General features: G+C 42.0%; 1 protein-coding gene across 1 annotated transcript; it reads right to left on the reverse strand.

Moving 5' to 3' along the window:
* Positions 1-169: 169 nt before the first annotated feature.
* HDC (histidine decarboxylase) lies at positions 170-19,984 on the reverse strand. The gene is made up of 12 exons (XM_026709706.2): positions 19,895-19,984; positions 18,540-18,712; positions 16,013-16,126; positions 12,370-12,492; positions 10,751-10,885; positions 8,723-8,866; positions 7,899-7,965; positions 5,280-5,442; positions 5,085-5,175; positions 4,092-4,190; positions 2,631-2,732; positions 170-1,034 (listed from the first exon to the last, which is right to left on the reverse strand). Exons 1-12 carry the CDS (start codon positions 19,920-19,922, stop codon positions 333-335), a joined length of 1,941 nt encoding a protein of 646 aa, XP_026565491.1. The 5' UTR covers positions 19,923-19,984; the 3' UTR covers positions 170-332.
* Positions 19,985-20,411: the final 427 nt, after the last annotated feature.

Here is a 20,411-nt window from a genome sequence, read left to right on the forward strand (position 1 = left end):
CAATGGGTAGTATCTCTTGAATGTTTGTATTTGCTGTGATTTGTGGCTTAGCTTGAATTTGACTCGGAGTGGGTTATTCAATAAAACCATGTCTCAACATAGTGTGGACCAAATCAATAATCAATCCGTGGAATCGATATGCCTGAAATGAAAACTGAAACTCTACGTGCCAAGACTAATTTTTTTTATTTACTTTATGAACTTACTCGGTATACAGGCTCTTTTTAAAAAAATAAGATCAGCAATTATGATATTACTGGGCCATAGATTATAATATTGCATACAAATAATCAGACTTAGGTTGTCATACTTTGGAAGAAGGCTCTTAAGAGCTAGATAATTGTCTGAAGAGGACAACAGGGCAATTGGAGACCACACTGAATGGTGCATTCAGGAAAACTGGGCATATGGTAAAACTGGGATTGTTTCTTCAGATCTTCTTTCTTGATCATCAGGATTTCTTTGGGCAGCTTGGAGAGGAATTTCCTGCTTGCGCAAGGTATGTTCTCCAAAGGACTGTCCAAGCTGAAGGAACGGACAGTTTTTGTCTTGTTTTGAGTGGAAAAACTCAAGACAGAAGGCAAGTCACAGTTGGTCAGATGTCGGCTGTTTTCTGTGAAGCCCTCATCTAAATGAGGCTCTTTGGCCTTTGGGATGTATGCGTTCAATAGTGACAATGAAGAGTTGAGAGATCCTCTACGCGGCTGCATGGTTATTCTGCTGAAAGGGACCACTTTACCCTTTTCTTTCTCTGTGAAAATAGGCGGAGCGATGCCCGCTGCTTTTGAACTGGAGTTGGTTAATTGATTGGGGATTTGGGCCTTCTCCTCTGGGATGAGGAGAGATTGATTGGAGATGTTCACTGCCGTCTGTTGGATGAGGGCCCAGTCTTGCTGAATATCCTCTCGGGTGGTGAACTGAGAAGTTACCGTGAAGCGAATGATCAACTTCTCCTGGATGGTTGCCGGGATGACAAACAGCTTTCCTGATTTGTTCAGGTCTTTTAAGAGCTTCTCGGTCATCCAGTTGGGACCCTGTTGGGAAAACATGAGAGTTTCTCAAAATAGCCATTGAGAAAGAATCAAAGATACATACCTGTCAGGGTTCTGGCAGTTACCCCACAATTAAATCATGAGTCTCGAGCCAAACTTCCAAAACTTCAAAAGGATTTATTGGGAGTTAACATGTCTGGCACTGCCTGGGTGTAGCCGACTCTGAGACACATCATTCATTGTCACCCTTGACCCTGGTTTTCCCCCACCCTCTGGGTGTATCCTAATTCATATTCTCCAGTGGGATGCATCCATAGCCAAGAGTCATCAATCATGCTCTCCAATTAGAATTATGCGAGGCAGAAACTTCAGTCACCTAGTTACCATCTTTGAAAACATTTATGGAATGCAGTTTGGGTTTTGCAAGCTGCTGCACTACTCCTCCCTCCTCCCTTTCTGTTGGCAACTCTAAAAAGACCATAGAAATATTTTATGAGTTGACACATACCCATGTACTGTTGAAAGGCATTAATAATCCTGTTTTGTCTTTTTTGCTATTTCACCGCCATTCCATATATACTCTTATATACTAGTCTCCCCAGCTGCCACCAATGAGGAGGATCATGGCCGCTTCCTCTCTTGTAAGTCAAGTTGTTGCCTCCTCTCTTCCTCCCTACATGCCCTAGGATGGAGAGGGGATGGGCCTGGTTCTTCCTCTGATTGCCCAGCCGGCCTCTGCCCTTCCCCAGCCTCCTCCACAACCTCTGGAGCCACACCTCCACTCCCAGTCGGCTGTTCCTCCTCTCCCTCGGAGTCCGACTCTAACAAGGGCATGACACAGTTATTAACTTATTTGAATCCCACCACTGGGTATATGGTCTCCTGCTTGAGCAGGGGGTTGGACTAGAAGACCTCCAAGGACCCTTCCAACTCTGTTACTCTGTTATTCTGCTATAACTGTCAACTTGACACTGTTCTAAGGAGCTGGAATTCAGTGCCCATCATTCCCCGCCAGCATGTTGGAGGAGAATGATGGGGTTTGAAGTCCAACGCACAGAGAGGGAAGCTGTTGTGGTTAGCCAGAAGCAGGTGTGGATGGCTGAGAAGACCGAGGACTCAGATGAGGAGCCAGGACCACTAGGGAGTGGACTGCTGCCTTCAGAGATTGTGGGGGCTGGCAGCAGCGATGAGGAGGTTCCCAAGGAGCCTGTGCTAACTGCTCGTCCACGCAGGATTACTCGTAGGAAAGAGTAGCTACAACAGCATGGGAGACTTAGGAGTAAGGCTGCAAGGTAATGGCCCCTCCTTCAAGAAGATAAAAGCCAGCTGTGAATCAGACGTTCTTTGCAGAAGGCAAAGACGTTTTGAAACTCCAGCCTCGTGGACATTCCAGTATCCTGAGTTTGTATTTGAAGATTCTTGTATTGCAAATTATTTCTTGTCTGTTATCTTTTGGCAAGACTCGCACAGTTTGGCAAGGCTTGTGCTTATTACAGCTAATTATTTTGCAGAAGCATTAAAAGGTTTCTGTTCTCTTTGGATTGTGTTTGATTTGTTGGAAAAGGGCGTGGGTCAGAACAGTAGCCCACTACAAGAGAATGGCATATGTTATAGTAAAATACAATAGGGAAATGTTACCTTTAGGCGAAAAACAACTAGTCCGAGATGCCTCTTAGCCGGGATTTCAAACAAGGGGTTGCTTCTGAGCAGTGACTCAAAATACTTGGCCATTTCAGTGCCCTGGGATTACCGAAAACAAAGCCAGCAATTATTTCCAATAGCAGAGCTACGCCGACAAATCTTTGAACCATCTACACAGGGTTGCCTGTAATTTGTAGTAGAGCAGATTGCTGCATTCAGGTAGTTCCTCAACTTACGCCCCCAAATATATGTTGCTAAGTGAGACCTTGATTCAGGGAGTTTTGCCACCGTTTTACGACTTTCCTTGCCACCATTGCTCAGCGAAACACTGCTGTTGTTAAATTAGCAACACGGTTGTTGAACAAATCTGGCTTCCTCATGGGATGCTGCAATGGTTATGAGTATGAAAAGAGCTCATAAGTCACTTTTCCAGTGCTGTTGTAACTTTGACTGGTCACTAAATGAACCGTCGTAAGTCGAGGACTACCTGTATTTTGTAGGACTTGAGAAAGTTTCCCCTTAGAGCTTATCTCATAGCTGGAGTCTCTCCCACCTAAAGATGACGTCCAGTGATTTTTTTTTTTTAGCCAATTCCAACCTCAAAATTCAGCAGGATTGTTTTTTAATAAATAATTTTTGTATTTTTAATATAATCATCCATCTTCAGTTGAACATTGTGCTGTCTGAGTACAAATATCTTTGTCAAACAATAATCAAAACTACAACTTCCTTCATTAAATTACTATTGATTCTGCAATCTTTAATAATATTCCACATATTAATTCTACAATATTAGCATAATAATATCCAACATACTGGTCATATCATTAAGTGTTGTACCTTAAGATTCTTGACAAATGTATCTTTTCTTTTTTGTATACTGAGAGTATTTGCACCAAGACAAATTCCTTGTGTGTCCAACCACACTAAATAAATAAAGAATTCTATAAAGAATTCTATAAATAAAGAATTCTATTCTATTCTATTCTATTCTATTCTATTCTATTCTATTCTATTCTATTCTATTCTATTCTATTTAACATATCTTCTTTATTTTTTTTCCCTATTTCTAACTTCCACCTTTATTATTTAACCATTGGTAAAATAGATCCCATACCATATAGTAGTCAGTTTGCTCTCTCTCCTTAATTGCCAGCGTTAATCTATTCGTTTCCGCACATTCTAATATTTTCCTAATCACATTCTCATCTGTAGGGATCTCTTCACTCTTCCAATTTTGTGCAGATACAATTCTAGCTGCAGTTAATTAATGCATGGATAATTAAATATGCCTTCCCTTTACTGTAAGTTTCAGGTAAAATCCCCAATATTTCTGGTTTTAAATCAATAGGCTGCTTTATCATCTTTTCCAGCCACATCTGTATTTTTGTCCAATATTTTTTTGCTTCTGCATCAGGAAGGTATTCTTATTTACATTTATTTTTCTAACTCACTTACGTGTCTGACATGGTCCTGAAGCTTTTTCACACCAAATGAGCGAATCACAAACCAGAGTTTTAGAGAGCGAAACCTTCGGCTCAGCGGGATTTGCCAATGCTGCAAAGGAAACCATACTTTTAAAATAAGAATAAATTATTATTAATAATAATAAAGGGTGTAGGGTTTCCTGCCTGAGCAAAGGGTTGGACTAGAAGACATCCAAAGTCCCTTCCAATTCTGTTATTCTGTTTAATGCAGGGGTGTCCAACCTTGGCAACTTTAAGACTTGTGGACTTCAACTCTCAGAATTCCTCAGCCAGCTTTGCTGGCTGAGGAATTCTGGGAGTTGAAGTCCACAAGTCTTAAAGTTGCCAAGGTTGGACACCCCTGGTTTAATGGCTCAGATAAAAGGGAAGTGGTGGGCAGCTCAGTGGAAATTTATTGTTGAATTGAAGGACCGTATGGCAAGGTTCACAGGCTGGCCCCAATCGTGGTTTGTTCAACCATGGTTTATTTCATGAATCGCAGCTGCATAATTGCATAACTCAATACACTAGCCAGAAAGCAAATGGACTACCTTATCACTCAAACAACAGTTCTGAACCAACCAGCATGAAATGACAGCAAAGTTGTTTAAGATTTAGTTAAAATCACATATTAATGGAAAGCATTAAACAAAAGCTAATTTTGACTTGTTAAAATTGCTAATTTCTACTGCATCCCTTTCAACTTGACAATTGGACTCTTTGTGTGATTTGCACAGACACACACCTTCAAGCTGAGTCTCATGCAATAACAAATCTATAGATTGTGTCTAAAAGTAAAATAAGTTAGCTGCCCATTTTTCAAGTGGGGGACGAGCTAGGGAAATGCTACCGGTCTACTTCACAAATTCCATTCTCTTCTGAATCTCATTTTGATTCCTTTCATTGCTGGGGTTTCTTTTTGTGCGGGGGAGGGGGTGGATTTTTGTGCCCTCTTCTTCCTTAAGGATAAGCTGAAAGTTCTCACCATGAAATCAGTCACTGATCCAGAATTTGGGTGTCTGAGATAGACAGGATTAACACTGAAAGTTTGCTGGAGCTTGTATTTATCTTTAACCCTTTTAGAAGATGAAAAAAGAGAACAAGATAAGCCGGTTGGGAAGAACCCCACGGATTGGGAATGTCAGGCGGGTGAGGGATAGAGAAAGTTTTTGGCACTCACCAGAACGCTGTGCAATCAAAATGAACCATCATCCATTTGGAAGGATTGAAGGCAAACGAATCGGCATATTCAATTCCCTTGAGAAAAAATCGGTATTCGGGACACAGAAATGCTGTTCCAGCGTAGGCAGCATCAATATGAAGCCAAAGACCTTCTTTAGCACCTGGAGAGAAATCATCATCATCTTTTAATTAGCCCATAATCCCTTGCGGTGTGGAGACTGGACAACTGAATGGATCTAGCAGAGTGTTTACTAGCTGGATGCCCCTCCTGTCGCCAATGTGGAAGTTTGTTCAGCAGATATTGATCTGACCCAAACCTGGTTCCAAGGTGTTGTGGTTAGCTGGCATCAGGTGCAGACGACTGAGGAGAGCGAGGAATCAGATGAGGGGCCAGGACCATGAGGGAGTGGACTACTGCCTTTAGAGATTGTGGGAGCTGGCAGCAGCAATGAGGAGGTTCCTGAGGAGCCTGTGCCAAGTACACATGCATGCAGGGCTGCTCCTAGGAAAGAGCAGTTACAACAGCACGGGCAACTCGGGAGTAAGGCTGCAAGGTAATGGCCCCTCCTTCAAGAAGATAAAAGCCAGCTGTGAAGCAAACGTTCTTTGCAGGAAGCAAAGTCATTTTGAAACTCAGCCTCATGGACATTACAGTTGGTATTTGAAGACTCTTGTAAACTATTTCTTATCTGTTTTTTGGCAGACTTGAAATCCCGTTCCTTCACAGGTAAAAGGCTGCTTCAAATCAATTAGCTTCGATAAGATTTTGCAAGGCTGCCAAGAACACCAGATAAAGTTACTAAGCAATAATTCCAACACAAAGAGTCTCCAAACACCAACTCAGATATTCCTAACATCCACCAGGCTCGAGTATAAAACTTCTTTGCCTTCTGCAAAGAACTGCGGTTTCTTGAGGAGGGGCAGCCTTACTCCCGAGTCATTCATGCTGCTGCAGCTGCTCTTTCCTTCCAGCAGGCCACAGGCTCTACGGGGACCTCTTCATTGCTGCTGCCACCCTCCACAATCTCCAAAGGCAGCATTCCACTCCCTGATGGTCCTGGCCTCATCCCTGCCTCGCACACAGGCCCCTCATCTGACCCCTTGCTCTCTGAGACCTCAGCCATCCCCACCTGCTGCCAGCGAACCACAACAGATATATTCACATTGTGCCCAGAGAGTAAAATATCTGTCTCTACTTAAGATCGAACTCACAGCCTCCTGATCGTGAGGCGAGAGTTCCACCTCTGAGCCACTGCACCACTCCTAGCACCTGGAGAGAAATCTGTGTCCAAAAATCCCATTTTATTGGATGGCTGATCATATGCAAACCCCCAAAGGACATGATATTTATTTATTTATTGGTTGGTTAAATATATTTCCTGCCTATCTCACCCTGTGGCTACTCCAGACAGTTTATAATAATAGAAAGCAAGAAAATGAAAGAAGTGTAAACAGAACAGAAATAAAATAATAGAACAGTGAAATTAACAATGAAAATGAACAAGAGAATGCATCCATACAATAACCAAAAAGATAGACAGATGTCAGGATTCCAGCAGTTACCCCATTTAAATTGTGAGTTTCAAGCCAAACTTCCAAAACTTAAAAAGGATTTATTGGGAGTTAACATGTCTGGCACTGCCTGGGTATAGCCGACTCTGAGACACATCATTCATTGTCACCCTTGACCCTGGTTTTCCCCCCACCCCCAGGTGTATCATAATTCATATTCTCCAGTGGGACACATCCATAGCCCAGAGTCATCAATCATGCTCTCCAGTTAGAATTTTGTGCAGCAGAAACTTCAGTCACCTAGTAACTATCTTTGAAAACATTTATGGAATGCACTGTCGATTTCCAAGCTGCTGCTCTGCTCCCCCCTCCCTTTCGGTTGGCAACTCTAAAAAGACCATAGAAATAGTTTATGAGTTGACAACAGATGGAGACCAGAGCGAAAAGGGAAGCAGGACACCAGCTCAGGAATTCTGGGAGTTGAAGTCCACAAGTCATAAAGCCGTCATAGTTGCCCATCCTGCTCTACGATATCTAAGCAAGAGGTTCCTTCAGGATTGTCCTGAATGAAGGAGCTGCACTGAGAAATCCCTCTGAAAGATCCCGAAGCATTTATCTTCTACTTCCCTGATCTGCCCTGGGAGATCAGGGATCTGAGAATACAGGTAGTCCTCGACTTATAACTGCTCACTCAGTGGCCATTCAAAGTTACAACGGCACTGAAAAACGTTCTTCATGGTTACAACCATTGTAGCATTCCTGTGGTCATGTGATTTACATTTGGATGCTTGACAACTGACTCATGTTTATGATGGTTTGCATTGCAATCTTCTGACCAGCAAAGTCAATGGGGAAGCCCGATTCGCTTAACAACCGGGTTACTAATTTAACAACTGCTAGAGATCCACTGAGCAAATGTGGCAAGAAAAGTTGTAAAATGGGGCAAAAGCTCCCTTAACAAAGGTCTCACTTAGCAACATAAATTTTGGGCTCAGTTGTGGTCGTACGTCGAGGACCATCTGTACTAGGAGGAGAAGCAGGCTTAGTTAACGACTAGATTTCCCAGGAAGGACCTTTTAGATAAGTGGGGTGTATAATTACTTACATATTGGACCTAGTTCTGAAAGGCAGTCAAAAGCACACACACCAGTTGTTCCGAGAGTAGCACAAACCTAGACAAAACCAGAAATTTATTAAAATGTTTTAAAAATAAATAAATTAGAAACTTAATTTAAGTTTCTTAAATTAAATTAACTTCTTCACTTATGGAGAATTGGAAAAATAGTATCTTCCTTCCTTCCTTCCCTTCCTTCCTTTCTTCTCTCCCATCAAACTCCTTCCTTCCTTCTATCATCTTCCTTCCTTCCTTCCTTCCTTCCTTCCTTCCTTCCTTCCTTCCTTCCTTCCTTCCTTCCTTCCTTCCTTCCTTCCTTCCTTCCTTCCTTCCTATTTTTGGATACATCAGCCTATAGAACTGTTGGGCCCATAACATCTAATTATCTACACAGACTTATATTTCACAATGGATTAAAAACCTTTCAGTCTATCTCGGTGTGATTAGCTCTTCCCCTATTCATTATCCGTTTTTAATTTTTTTTCCCCTGTTTTTGTATTTTGACTGATATACAGTTCGTGCTTTCTTAGATCCGCTGCCCACAGTATTGCAATTTGAAAAAGGGAAAGTTCTTTTACGAATTAAACATAATAAAAACAATGATATGTCTTTGTTAAACATTAAACCCATCTGCAAACGGCCACAAATGCAGGTCATTTTTTTTTTTGTAACTTTGAATGGTCCTAAGTCAAGGACAACGCAAATCTCCCTTTAACTCTGCGATAGGGTAGCAGGAAAAAAAACCCTGCGTGCTTTTCAGGTGGGATGGAGCGACGTCATACCACCCAGAGAGAGCGAGAACGAGCGACACTTACAAAGATAGGCACCAAGCCACGGCTTCGATCCTCCTCCATCGCTCTGCTCAGGGTTTCCCCTCTCAAGGCAAAATTCTCATCCACGGGCAGAAACCTCATTTTCACGAGGGAAATCAAACCTGCCTTTTCGACGGAGGAATGAGCCTGGATAAACAAGACGCAGATTGGAGACAATCCGTGGAGGATGACAGAAGGAAGCATAACAGGAAAGGACCTTTGAGGTCTTCTAGTCCAACTTTCTGCTCAAACAGGAAACGCTATGCTATTCCAGGCAAATGGCTGCTCGATCTTTTCTTAAAAACCTCCAGTGTTGGAGCATTCACAACTTCTGGAGGCAAATTGTTCCACTGATTTATTGTTCTAACTGTCAGGAAATTTCTCCTTAGTTCTAGGTTGCTTCTGTCTTTGATTAGCTTCCTTTGCATCCTTTCCTGTCTGCATCTCAGGTGCCTCAAACCTACCATTCCTAGGCGAGGCTGCCTCCTGCTGTTCAGAAAGTATAAATGGGGAAACACAGAATAATAAATAAGGAAGAATTTACCAGCTGAGTGTTTTTTCTCCTGTGGGGCTGGTCTGTCAGGGCAACCTGGTCTACCCGATTCTGGGATGAAGCATACCGATCCCACCAGAAAAAAACACTTACTCTCCCCTGCTACAGCCAACAAAGCAAGGAAAGCCCGTGGGTTAGAGGTTACTACATCTACGTAATATGTATGTAGCCCAGGTTCGAATCTCAGAAGGGTATGGCTAACTGTTGAGGGCTAAATAGCTTGAAATAGATCTATAGTAATCTCCCTTTATTTCTTTGTTGGTAAAACATAAATTTAACACTTTACGAGTTGGTTAGTTAAACCTGTGGCATGCCCTCTTCCCATCTGAGAACACAGCTGCATGAAAAAAGCCGATGTTCCAGACTCTAATGTATTTACATGTGTGAAAGAGGTGATGTGCATGTGACAGATATGAACAGGAAGCAGGAAGTAATGGATGGAAGCTTAATAAAGAGAGATCCAACCTAGAACTAAGGATAATTTCCTGACAGCAAGAACAAGTAATCAATGGGATGGTTTTTGCCTCTAGAAATTGTGTATGCGCCGTCACTAGAGATTTTCAAGAAAAGGTTGGACATCCATTTTGTCCAGAATGGTATAGGGTCCCCTGCTAGAGCAGAGGGTTCGACTAGATCAGTGTTCACCAACCTGTGGGTGGTCTGTGACAAAATTTTGGTGGTCTGCAGAAAAATGTCACCCCAAAGCACCCGCAAAGCAATTAATCTAGGCTGCGTGGGAACACAAGAGTTGTGTCACTTGCATTGTGAACAACACGAGGTAGTGAGGGGAGTGGGGAAAGGGCAGAAAGGGGGGAACTTGCCCCATGTGCCTCGCCTGGCCACCCGGCTGCTTCTTTCTGCTTCTTTCTTCTGCTTTTGGCTGCATGCAAAGAAAACAGCCAAAGTCTTTCTTTCTCTCCCCCAAACTCCACCAGAAATGAGTCTTTGGGACCCTGCAAGGCCTCCTGCTCCTGCTGCCAGCATGACAAATCTCACAAAGACTCATTTCTGGCGGAGTTTGGGGGAGAAAAAGAAAGACTTCTGCTGCTACTGCTGCTTTCCTTGCATGAAGCCAAAAGTCTCTTTCTCTCCCCCTGAAAATGGAGCTGAAGACAGTATCCTGCGATCCCAAATAAAGAATGATCAATCAGTAGGCAAACGGGGCAGGGAATTTTCCTGCAGACTTTTTTTGGGATTTTCCCAGAGTCTCTGGTCTACAGGATTTAAAATTATGAGTTTGGTGGTTCCTGAGGTCCAAAAGGTTGGCAACCCCTGGACTAGATGACCTTCAAGGTCCCTTCCAACTGTTATTCCGTATTCTATTCTGCATTTCTATTTCTAGGGCATGGTTATGGCCACCATCATTTTTGGCTTCTCTTCCCTGCCTTTGTTGACCATGATTATTATTTTTTTCCCAGATGGGGTTCCAGTAAAAACTTAACAACTTCACACAGAATGTATATGTAGTAAGAACTCACCTGATCAGAAGCATAGGCGATGAAGCGAGAATTCAGAATGGAATCATCTGCATTTGGCTCAGAGGTTTTCATTTCAAGAATTTTATTCTTTCTGGCTGCTAGGAGAGCGATTAGAGTTGATTCACTAACTGTGCTCTATAGGGAGAAGAAGAAAAAAAATCCCTCTAACAATAGCTTATATTTGATGTGAAAAATATCCTAGTCCCTCCAAATATCAAGATGATCCTAGGACTATGTCCAAACTCCAAAGGTCATAATCTATGTTGCAACTTCCTTCCCATTTTTCCCCATCAAATGTTTGCTGACTTTCTAACTGCAGAAGTTATAGATCACTTAATCTTAGAGCAATGGTACACACACTTCACTCCTCCAGATATTTTGGACCATAATCCTTTGCCATTGCCATGCAGAATTGAAAGCTGAAAGATCTGGAGAACATTGGACTGCATCTCCTCTGTCATTCCAGTGACAGTCTATTAGTCACAAATAATATTCACTTCTCAAAGCACTCCGCTTTTATTGTGTCTGCGGTCTCTGCAAGAATCTGATTATGAAATCTTATTGCAGAAGGGCAAATGACACCTGTAGTTCCTGGCTGAAGGAAGATTTATACCTTCCTGCAAATCAGCCTCTCTGTAGCCACTTAATTACAGGTACCCCTCAACGTATAACCACCTTTGAGGCCAGAATTAGCATTGCTAAGCAAGGGGCTAAAATGTATAAACTTTTATTAAAATTTGAAATGGAAGAAGAACAAGTAAAAAGAATGTACGATAACATGGGGTACAAAAATTGGTTAGAGTATGCAGATACTGTGATACCTCAGTATTCATCTTAATTGCTTCCGGGAGATGTGATAAGTACCAAAAATGATGAGTACCAAATTTTTCCCATAAGGAACAAGGCAGCTGACACTGACAGGTTCTAGCCTGTGCATTGAGTACCAAACAAGCAATGAGCACTGGGACAAAGTTTTCAGGTCAAAATGAATTGCGTGTCAGATTCAATGAGTTTCAAAGCAGTTGAGTACCAAAGTACCACTGCAGAAGAATGGGAAAATATGAAAGAATTTAAACTTACATTGTGTTATAATCTTACAGAGAACGTTCATAAAAGGATGCTCTGTTGGTATACGACACCAGAAAATTTATTCAGAGGGTATAAAGGCATTTTAAATTTGTGTTGGAACTAGAGAGTGGATGGCCTCTAAGATCCTCTTCAGTTCTATGATTTCCAACCTTCCTGCAAGTGAGTTTTGGAATTTGTTGCGCCAACGTATTTGGACGTCACCAAATTGGCCAAAGGACTTCCAGATTCAGCTATGTGTTCTAAGCAGGTTAACTCATTGCTCGCTCCTGGAGTTTGATTCTGATTGGCTCCGGGTTAATTCAGCCTTCCCTCCTTCCCAAGTGGGTAAAATGAGGACCCAGATTGTTGGGGCAATAGGCTGACTTTGTAAACTGCTTAGAGAAGGCTGTAAAGCACTGCAAAATGGTATATAAGTGCTATTGCTGTGCTCAGATTAACAACAGTGAACCTTGAGAATCAGTCACATGGGAAATGGGTAGGCACATTAAATCACTCACTCAACTGATCAATCAATTAATCCACTCGTTTACCTGCAGGATGCCACCACCTTTGCTGCCTGGATGATAATGCAAGAATGTTTCCGGAAGACCCATCATTTGAGCCAACCAATCCATCACATTCATTTCCAGTTCTGTGCAAGCTGGACTGGATGCCTTAAAGGAAGAAAATACAGTGAGTAACAGCATCGCATTGGATGAAAGTGAGGAGCTCTTGATGTACCAATGCTTAATGTTTTTCACTTTCTTTCAGCACATTGCATGGGGTTGTAGCCAAAATCCTGGCTCTCTTAAAGCAACCAAATCCCTTTGAAGATGCAACATTCTTTTGCTTTTGCACATGACAGATAGATTTGTGTTCTTCACACTTTGCCTAACAGCCGTGGGCAAAAGCAGAACCAGAAGTTTACATTGTAAAGACTAGACAAAGAAAAGGGAAGACACGTGACATTGGAATATTTCAGATAAACCCATCTCTGTGCCCTTTCTTATTATTTATCACTTGTCCCTACTAAATAAGCTTGCCAGCTGTGTTATGTCTGATATATGTTGGGTGGACAGAAACAATTTGGTTTGCTTGACCACAGGTTCTTGGCTGAATCTTCTCCCTGTGGCCACTCTGGGTCAGTTTGGCTGCTCTGTATGTTTTCTTCCAAGGGCATTTTAAGGAGTTTGTCTATTCTAGGAGACATTGGAGTACTCATCTCTAATGATCTAAGTGCTAGAGCCCACTGTAACTACATAGCCAAAAAGGCATTAAGAGTTGTTAATCTAATCCTATGTAGCTTCTTCTCTGGTAATATCACACTACTAACTAGAGCATACAAAACATTTGCTAGACCTATACTTGAATACAGCTCATCAGTCTGAAACCCGCATTATGTTTCTGATATTAACACAGTGGAGAAAGTCCAGAAATATTTCACAAGAAGAGTTCTCCACTCCTCTACTTGTTGCAGAATACCTTATGCCACCAGACTTGAAATTCTAGACCTCGACAACCTAGAACTACACCGCCTCCGGTCCTATCTAAGTACAGTATATAAAATCATACATTGCAATGTCCTACCTGCAAATGAATACTTCAGCTTCAACCATAACAATACAAGAGCACACAATAGGTACAAACTCAAGGTTAATCGCACCAAACTTGATTGCAGGAAATACAACTTCAGCAACAGAGTGGTCAATGTCTGGAATACTCTACCTGACTCTGTGGTTTCTTCCCCAAACCCCCAAAACTTTAACCTTAGATTGTCTACTATTGACCTCACCCCTTTCCTAAGAGGTCTCTAGGGGGCGTGCATAAGCACACCAATGTGCCTACCGTCCCTGTCCTATTGTTTCTTTTATTTTTCTTATACGTATCCATTTCATGTATTCATAACGATGTTTATACCTATACCTGTTACCTTATAATCGCTTGGCAAATCAAATAAATACTAAATACATCTCATAGGTTTACATGCTGAAGGGACCAGCTCTACAGTTCTTACTTCTATGTCGGTGGTGGCAAACTTTTGGCTCTCTGTGGGCATGCACACCATTACCCCAGCTCAGCTCTGCCACACATGCGCACACGCCTCCTGCCAGCCAGCTGATCTTCTGGTCTCTGCCGCGCATCTGCAGGGGGCGGGGCATGAGGGGGGCAGAGCACATGAGTGGGTCAGGGCACATAAGGGGGGGGTGCATACACAAGGGCACATAACGGGGGTGGGGCGCTCACATGCATGCACGGGAGCATACATGTGAATGCAGGGGGGCACATGCACGAACAGTGCACGTTACATTTTGGGTAAGCGCGCAATGGGCCCTCGGTGCCAAAAAGGTTTACCATCACCGTTCGGTGTTATTTGTTCCTGATGTTGTTGTGGGCCAAACCTGGGCACCAGGCTTCACAAATTTTAGGTCTTTTCTTATGATTGTGTCTGTGGGTCTTCTATACACACAGGGCATCGCAGTTATGTTTGTGGCACAAGTCCCACAACCAAGTTCTTCCTTTACACACAGACAGGCCCTCAACATTTACTGCAATAATAGTCATTTGTGGACTGAAAAAGGTCCTTTGTAGAGGTAGTCCTCGACTTATAACCACAATTGAGCCCAACATTTTGGTTGTTAAGTGAGTCATTTGCTAACTTTGTCCCATTTTACAACCTTTCTTGCCACAGATGCTAAGTGAATCACTGATATCAACACGATTGTTAAGTGAATAAAAACAAATCAATCAATCAAACTCGTTGACTAGAAACAATTCAGTGAGAAGGGCCTTCTAAATAGTGAGAATCATTTAAATGATCCGTGAAGTGTAGGTAGCTCTCCACTTATGACTTCAATTGAGCCTAACATTTTTGTTGCTAAACAAATCAGTTGTTAAATGAGTTTTCCCCCATTTTATGACTTTTCTGGCCACAGTTGTTAAGTGAATCACTGCCGTTGTTAAGTTAGTGACACAGTTGTTAAGTGATTCTGGCTTCCTCGTTGACTTCGCTTGTCAGATGGTCACAAAAGGGGATCACACATGACCCTGGAACACCGTAACCATCATAAACATGAGTCAGTTGACCAGCCTCTGCATTTTGATCAGGCGACCATGGGGATGCTGTAACGGTTGTAAGTGTGAAAAACGGACACTTTTTCAGTGCTGTTGTAACTTTGAACAGTGACAAAATGAACTGTTGTAAGTCAAGGACTACCTGTACCTCATCTGGCCACAGGTGGGACTGAGCCCCTCACTATACTTTGGATGTTTCCTAGGTTTGGTAGAGAACTCAGCTGACATGTCTGTGGGGGAAGGATAATTTGTCCCTGCAAGAGAAGGGAAACATCTCACCACTTAAAGTGCTTCCTCAAATTGTGGGCATTTGTTTACTCGGAAGAGAGACTGCCTGTCACATGGTGCCTCCTCCTGCTACCAGACTTCATTCCTAGCTACCGTCATTTCCTTCTGCTCGGCTTCTGAATAAGTTTTGTCATCGTGCAATTTTTACAGGCTTTCCTTGTCACATAATGCACAACTCAAGAGTAAACCAACCCATTGGCCTTGCCGGATATCTCCTGGTCTGTCGTAAGCAGAGACCAGTCTTCTAGTGTGACCCCTTTCTAAGAGTTTGTCAGGAAAAATGATTTGTAGACAAATATTCTGAAATATAGGTTGAGCAACCTACATACTGCTTCGCTGTTTATTAAGGCAGGAATTTCTGAAAAAGCACCCAAAGTTTTGAGTCGGTTTGAAACCGAAAGCAAAGGCAGAACACTTGGCATTCTCCACACCTGGCTACTCAGTGTCTTTCAAACTTGGCAAAGTTATGTGAACTTCAGTTCCCAGAATTCCCCAGTTACTATGCTTTAAATGCTATCTCTTTTCAGCCAACCTTCAAAAGATTCTCTCTCTCTTTTTTCTTATTTAGTTTAACCACGTGGAAACTTTAAGGAATGATATAGGTAATTGATCAATCCATGGTGCTTGTATATTATGACTATATAAACTCTGAGCATGTGCAAAATGACCTTAACCACTCTATTGCACTACCTGCTACATTGACACTATCTAATACTACTCTGCTTTATGCAGTGTGTGAATTGTGATTTGCCCTGGAGTTTGTTTTGTGTGTGCGTGTGTGTGTTTGAGATGCTGGGGTTTTGAGCAGAAGATCTTAATGCTGGAGTTACTTACCCAAGTAAATCCCAAACAGTTAATAGCATTTGCTAGCATATCTCCAAGGAGTGAAGGCCAGGAAGTCAGAGCTGGGAAATAGGCGTGCATTTGTGGACTTTGCCAATGGACAACCTAAAAGAAGAGAGGAGCACAGAAAAATAGGATGAGCTGGCCCAGCATGAAATGAAGAGGATGGAAAGAAAGACAGGATAATGAAATTAAACTGTCCAGGCAAAAGAAAGGAAACTCTCAGGATTCTTATTTTCCTTTGTCCCCTGATAATGCAAAAATTTCTTGAACAGCTGGCCTTCCTTGGCTAACACTGTTCTGGATTGGAAACTTAGCTATGTCAGAATAAGACAACAGCAAAGTACGTGCATAATGCTACCAAGAAAATTATATAGATCCATCCATAAAGACCTTAGGTTAACTGGAAGATGTTGTCTTTAATCAAGAAGATAAATTGTGATGCAACAGGTAATTGTACAACTATCAGGTCTCATAGCCAATGAGACAACCCTTCTTCACCTGTTGTGTGAGCAGCATCTATCTATCTATCATCCAATAAGAACTTCTTTGTGTTTGGAGCAGCGTTCTCTAACTCTCCAGGTGTGTATTTAGGAGTTCCCTCCATGGCATCTGGAAGACTGCTGGGAAGGATGACTTCAAAAACCAGTAAAGATGGCTAATGGAATGTAACTGAGTGACAGTTACACTTGTTTAAGCCTAACACTGATCTCAATCATACAAACTGATGATCCTGCATTGTAAAGAGAAAATGGTGCTTGGTTCTGATTTGTCATATCTAATGAGGGAGGGCATGGAAAGTTGCTCAAAAAAAGGAGTCTGTTTTTTGGTCACTGTTATCAAAACATATCTGATGCTGGGTGCAGTGATGAATCGGTACTGGCGTATTCAGATCTGCTGTATAAAGATGTTCTCTGTGAGATGAAAGAGATAGCTGAAGAAACTCACCAAGATTATTGTTCTCCATTTTAAGAGCACTGAGAAATTAGACTGTCCTCCTCAGTTCAAGTATCACTCTCAGAGGTGAATTACCAAGGCATAAAAATATAGTTCTTCTGAGAAATCAACAGAATACATATCTTTAGCTAGATCCTTTATTTTGGTTAGAATTTCTTTTCTCCCTCAGATATCTGGGATATATAATATCATATATGATATTATGACTCTTGACGAATGTACCTTTTCTGTTATGTACATTGAGAGCCTTTGCACCAAGACAGATTCCTTGTGTGTCCAATCACACTTGGCCAATAAAGAATTCTATCTATTCTATCTATTCTATCTACTTCTATTCTATTCTATTCTATTCTATTCTATTCTATTCTATTCTATTCTATTCTATTCTACTCTACCCTACCCTACCCTACCCTACCCTACCCTACCCTACCCTACTCTACTCTACTCTACTCTACTCTAATCTACTCTATATGTTGCTAAGGATCATCCTTGGAGCAACAAAACAACAGAGTTGGAGATCTTCTAGTGTAATGGCCAATTCAGGCAGGACCCTGAAGAAGTTCTGGGATGAGAAGTGAAACGCCTTCCGAGAGAAACACAAGAAAGTCCAGTTGCCTCCTGAAAAAGTATCTTTGGGACAGGAGACCCTACATACTATTTCAGACAAATGGTTGTCCAATCTCTTCTTAAAAACCAAACTGTGACCAGCTGAATTAGGAATGGGAAATGTGTGTCACCCTTTAAAAAATTGTGCCATGACTCCTATCATCCCTGACCATGGGCCATGCTTGCAAATGGATAGGAATCGGGATCCAATATCTGGGTCAATGATTTCTGCGTGTTGACTGTATATGATATATATGTATATGTAAATGTATATGTAAATGTAAATGTATCTATCTATCTATCTATCTATCTATCTATCTATCTATCTATCTATCTATGTATATGTATATGTAAATGTATGTGTGTGTGTGTGTGTGTGTGTGTGTGTGTGTGTGTGTATATATATATATATATGTATATGTAGAATAGAATAGAATAGAATAGAATAGAATAGAATAGAATAGAATAGAATAGAATAGAATAGAATAACAAAGTTGGAAGGGACCTTGGAGGTCTTCTAGTCCAACCCCCTGCTCAGGCAGGAAACCCTGCACCACTTCAGACAAACGGTTATCCAACATCTTTTTAAAAACTTCCAGTGTTGGAGCATTTACAACTTCTGGGGGCAAGTTGTTCCACTGGTTAATTGTTCTAATTGCCAGGAAATTTCTCCTTGGTTCTAAGTTGCTTTTCTCCTTGATTAGTTTCCACCTGTTGCTTCTTGTCCTGCCTTCAGGTGCTTTGGAGAATGGTTTGACTGACTCCCTCTTCTTTGTGGCAGCCCCTGAGGTGCATAGAAAGGCTGTCCAGTTCTCCATCCTTTCCTTTCTGCCCATTGGCCCTGCTGGTAAAGGTTCTAAGAGCTGAAATCACATCACATCTAGAGAATGCTAGGGGGGGGAGACCATTCCTTTACAAGCGCCCCTTTTCTCACAACATGCACACCTGTCCTTACCCCAGGCATAATGATGTTCTCTATGTCTCTGAAGATACTATCCCAGCTTTCTGGCTCCAAGGGGGCTCCATCCGGCAACTGATCTCTCATGTAACCTGGTTGCACATCAGGATATACTCGCCGTTCCCGGATGTTGGTGAGGTACTGGCAGATGTAGTCCACCATCTCTTTCCCTAGAAAGCGGTAGCAAGGAGAGCTCACAAACACCATTCCTGCCCATTGGGGACATTTTGCACATCCATGTTGAGACTGCCATAACTTTGCACATATAGCACGATAAGCATCAATAGAATCTCTCTAAGAAGTTTGCCTGCTGATGTCCTAAGAGCTAAACAGGAAACGAGTAGTCACAAATGCAGTCTTTAGCCACACATGCTTTACGTAAGTTTTATAGAGGGGTTTATTTCTGAGTAAATCTACATCCATACACTGTATCTACACACATAACAGTGTCCAATCCCATATGCATCCAACCATTGCAGCTAGTGAATAAAAAAGAATTTACCTGTAAGAAATCATGCCTATCTTTGGAGCTGCAAAATAAAGAAGAAGAGATCTTTTGCCTCTTCAAGAATTGGTGGAATCTAATTAGTCTGTAGAGATTCTCAGTCATCAAGGTCATGGTAATCAGATTCCAAAGGTGCTTTTTCAGGAGGCAACTGGGCTTTCTTGTTTTTCGTTGAAGGCCTTTCACTTCTCATCCAAGAAGCTTCTTCAGCTCTGACTGAATCTTCCATTCTCCACTATCCTGTCAGAGCTGAAGAAGCTTCTTGGATGAGCAGTGAAAGGCCTTCAAAGAAAAACAAGAAAGTCCAGTTGCCTCCTGAAAAAGCACCTTTGGAATCTGATTACCATCAGCTCCAGCTAGTATGGTAAGGAGTTGCAATCAGTTGATGTTTGGCAATATCCGAGGATCATACATCACCATGTCATGGCCAGTGGTGGAATAAGACAGAAGTAGGTTATATAGTCCCCTTCTAAGATGGTTTGAACAATTAGTCCTTCAGTCCCTCTCGATCATCTGCATTGGCTGGTGCTGATGTCCTCGAGATCCAAAACCTCTGGAGGACACATAATTGAACTCTTTGGGCGAAGGCTGGACTATCATAAGATGCTCCTAAAAAAATTGCAGGTAAACTATAAAAGCAGCAGCCTCCTTCTCTTAGATCAGTTTGCACCTGGTTTAGACAGGTGCTCTGTTTTTTTAAACATGGATGTTTCATTTCTGCAGCCATCAATAGTTGAATGGACTTACCTGATCTTCCATTCAGAAAATGGAAGTGAGCTGAATGCATCACCGGCCCAAATGAGAATCCATTGTACAAATCTCCTTGCATGCCCCTTCCCAGACTCACCTCTCCATCTGTATTCTTCCTGGTCCATGTAGACTTTTGCAAAGACTGCTTCTTTCTCTAATGGTTATCTGTGGTCTGCAGATAGCTATTTGCTCAGCTGAGTTGCCTTCCTCCGGCACCCTTTTATATCTTCTATCTGCCATGTCTATCCAACATTACGTCAGCAAATTATTAGGAAATCAGCCTCTGATGAAACCTCCCCATTTGCTTCACGGGCTTTGATATTCAGCAAATTGGAGTCCCATTCATTATATTACTACAGCAGGAAACAACATACACCCTGGCCAATAACGCATAGTAATAGTAATGGTGAAGCTAGTTAATCCACGCACAAAGACAGCACAGAAGAGCATTAAATTGTCAAATGCTTGGGTATTGAAAATAAATTCAGCAATCGTCTTCTAGGAAAATGCTGTATAATTAAACTACAGAAGACCAGATTTGGTTGGTTTTAGTTGATGCCATGTTTGGGAAAGAGAGAGAGAGAGAAAGACAGAGCAAAATACCAAAGGAAGAT

This window comes from Pseudonaja textilis, chromosome 13 (genome assembly GCF_049901715.1).
Source record: "Pseudonaja textilis isolate UNSWEBS1 chromosome 13, rPseTex1.2, whole genome shotgun sequence".
Taxonomy (NCBI): domain Eukaryota; kingdom Metazoa; phylum Chordata; class Lepidosauria; order Squamata; family Elapidae; genus Pseudonaja; species Pseudonaja textilis.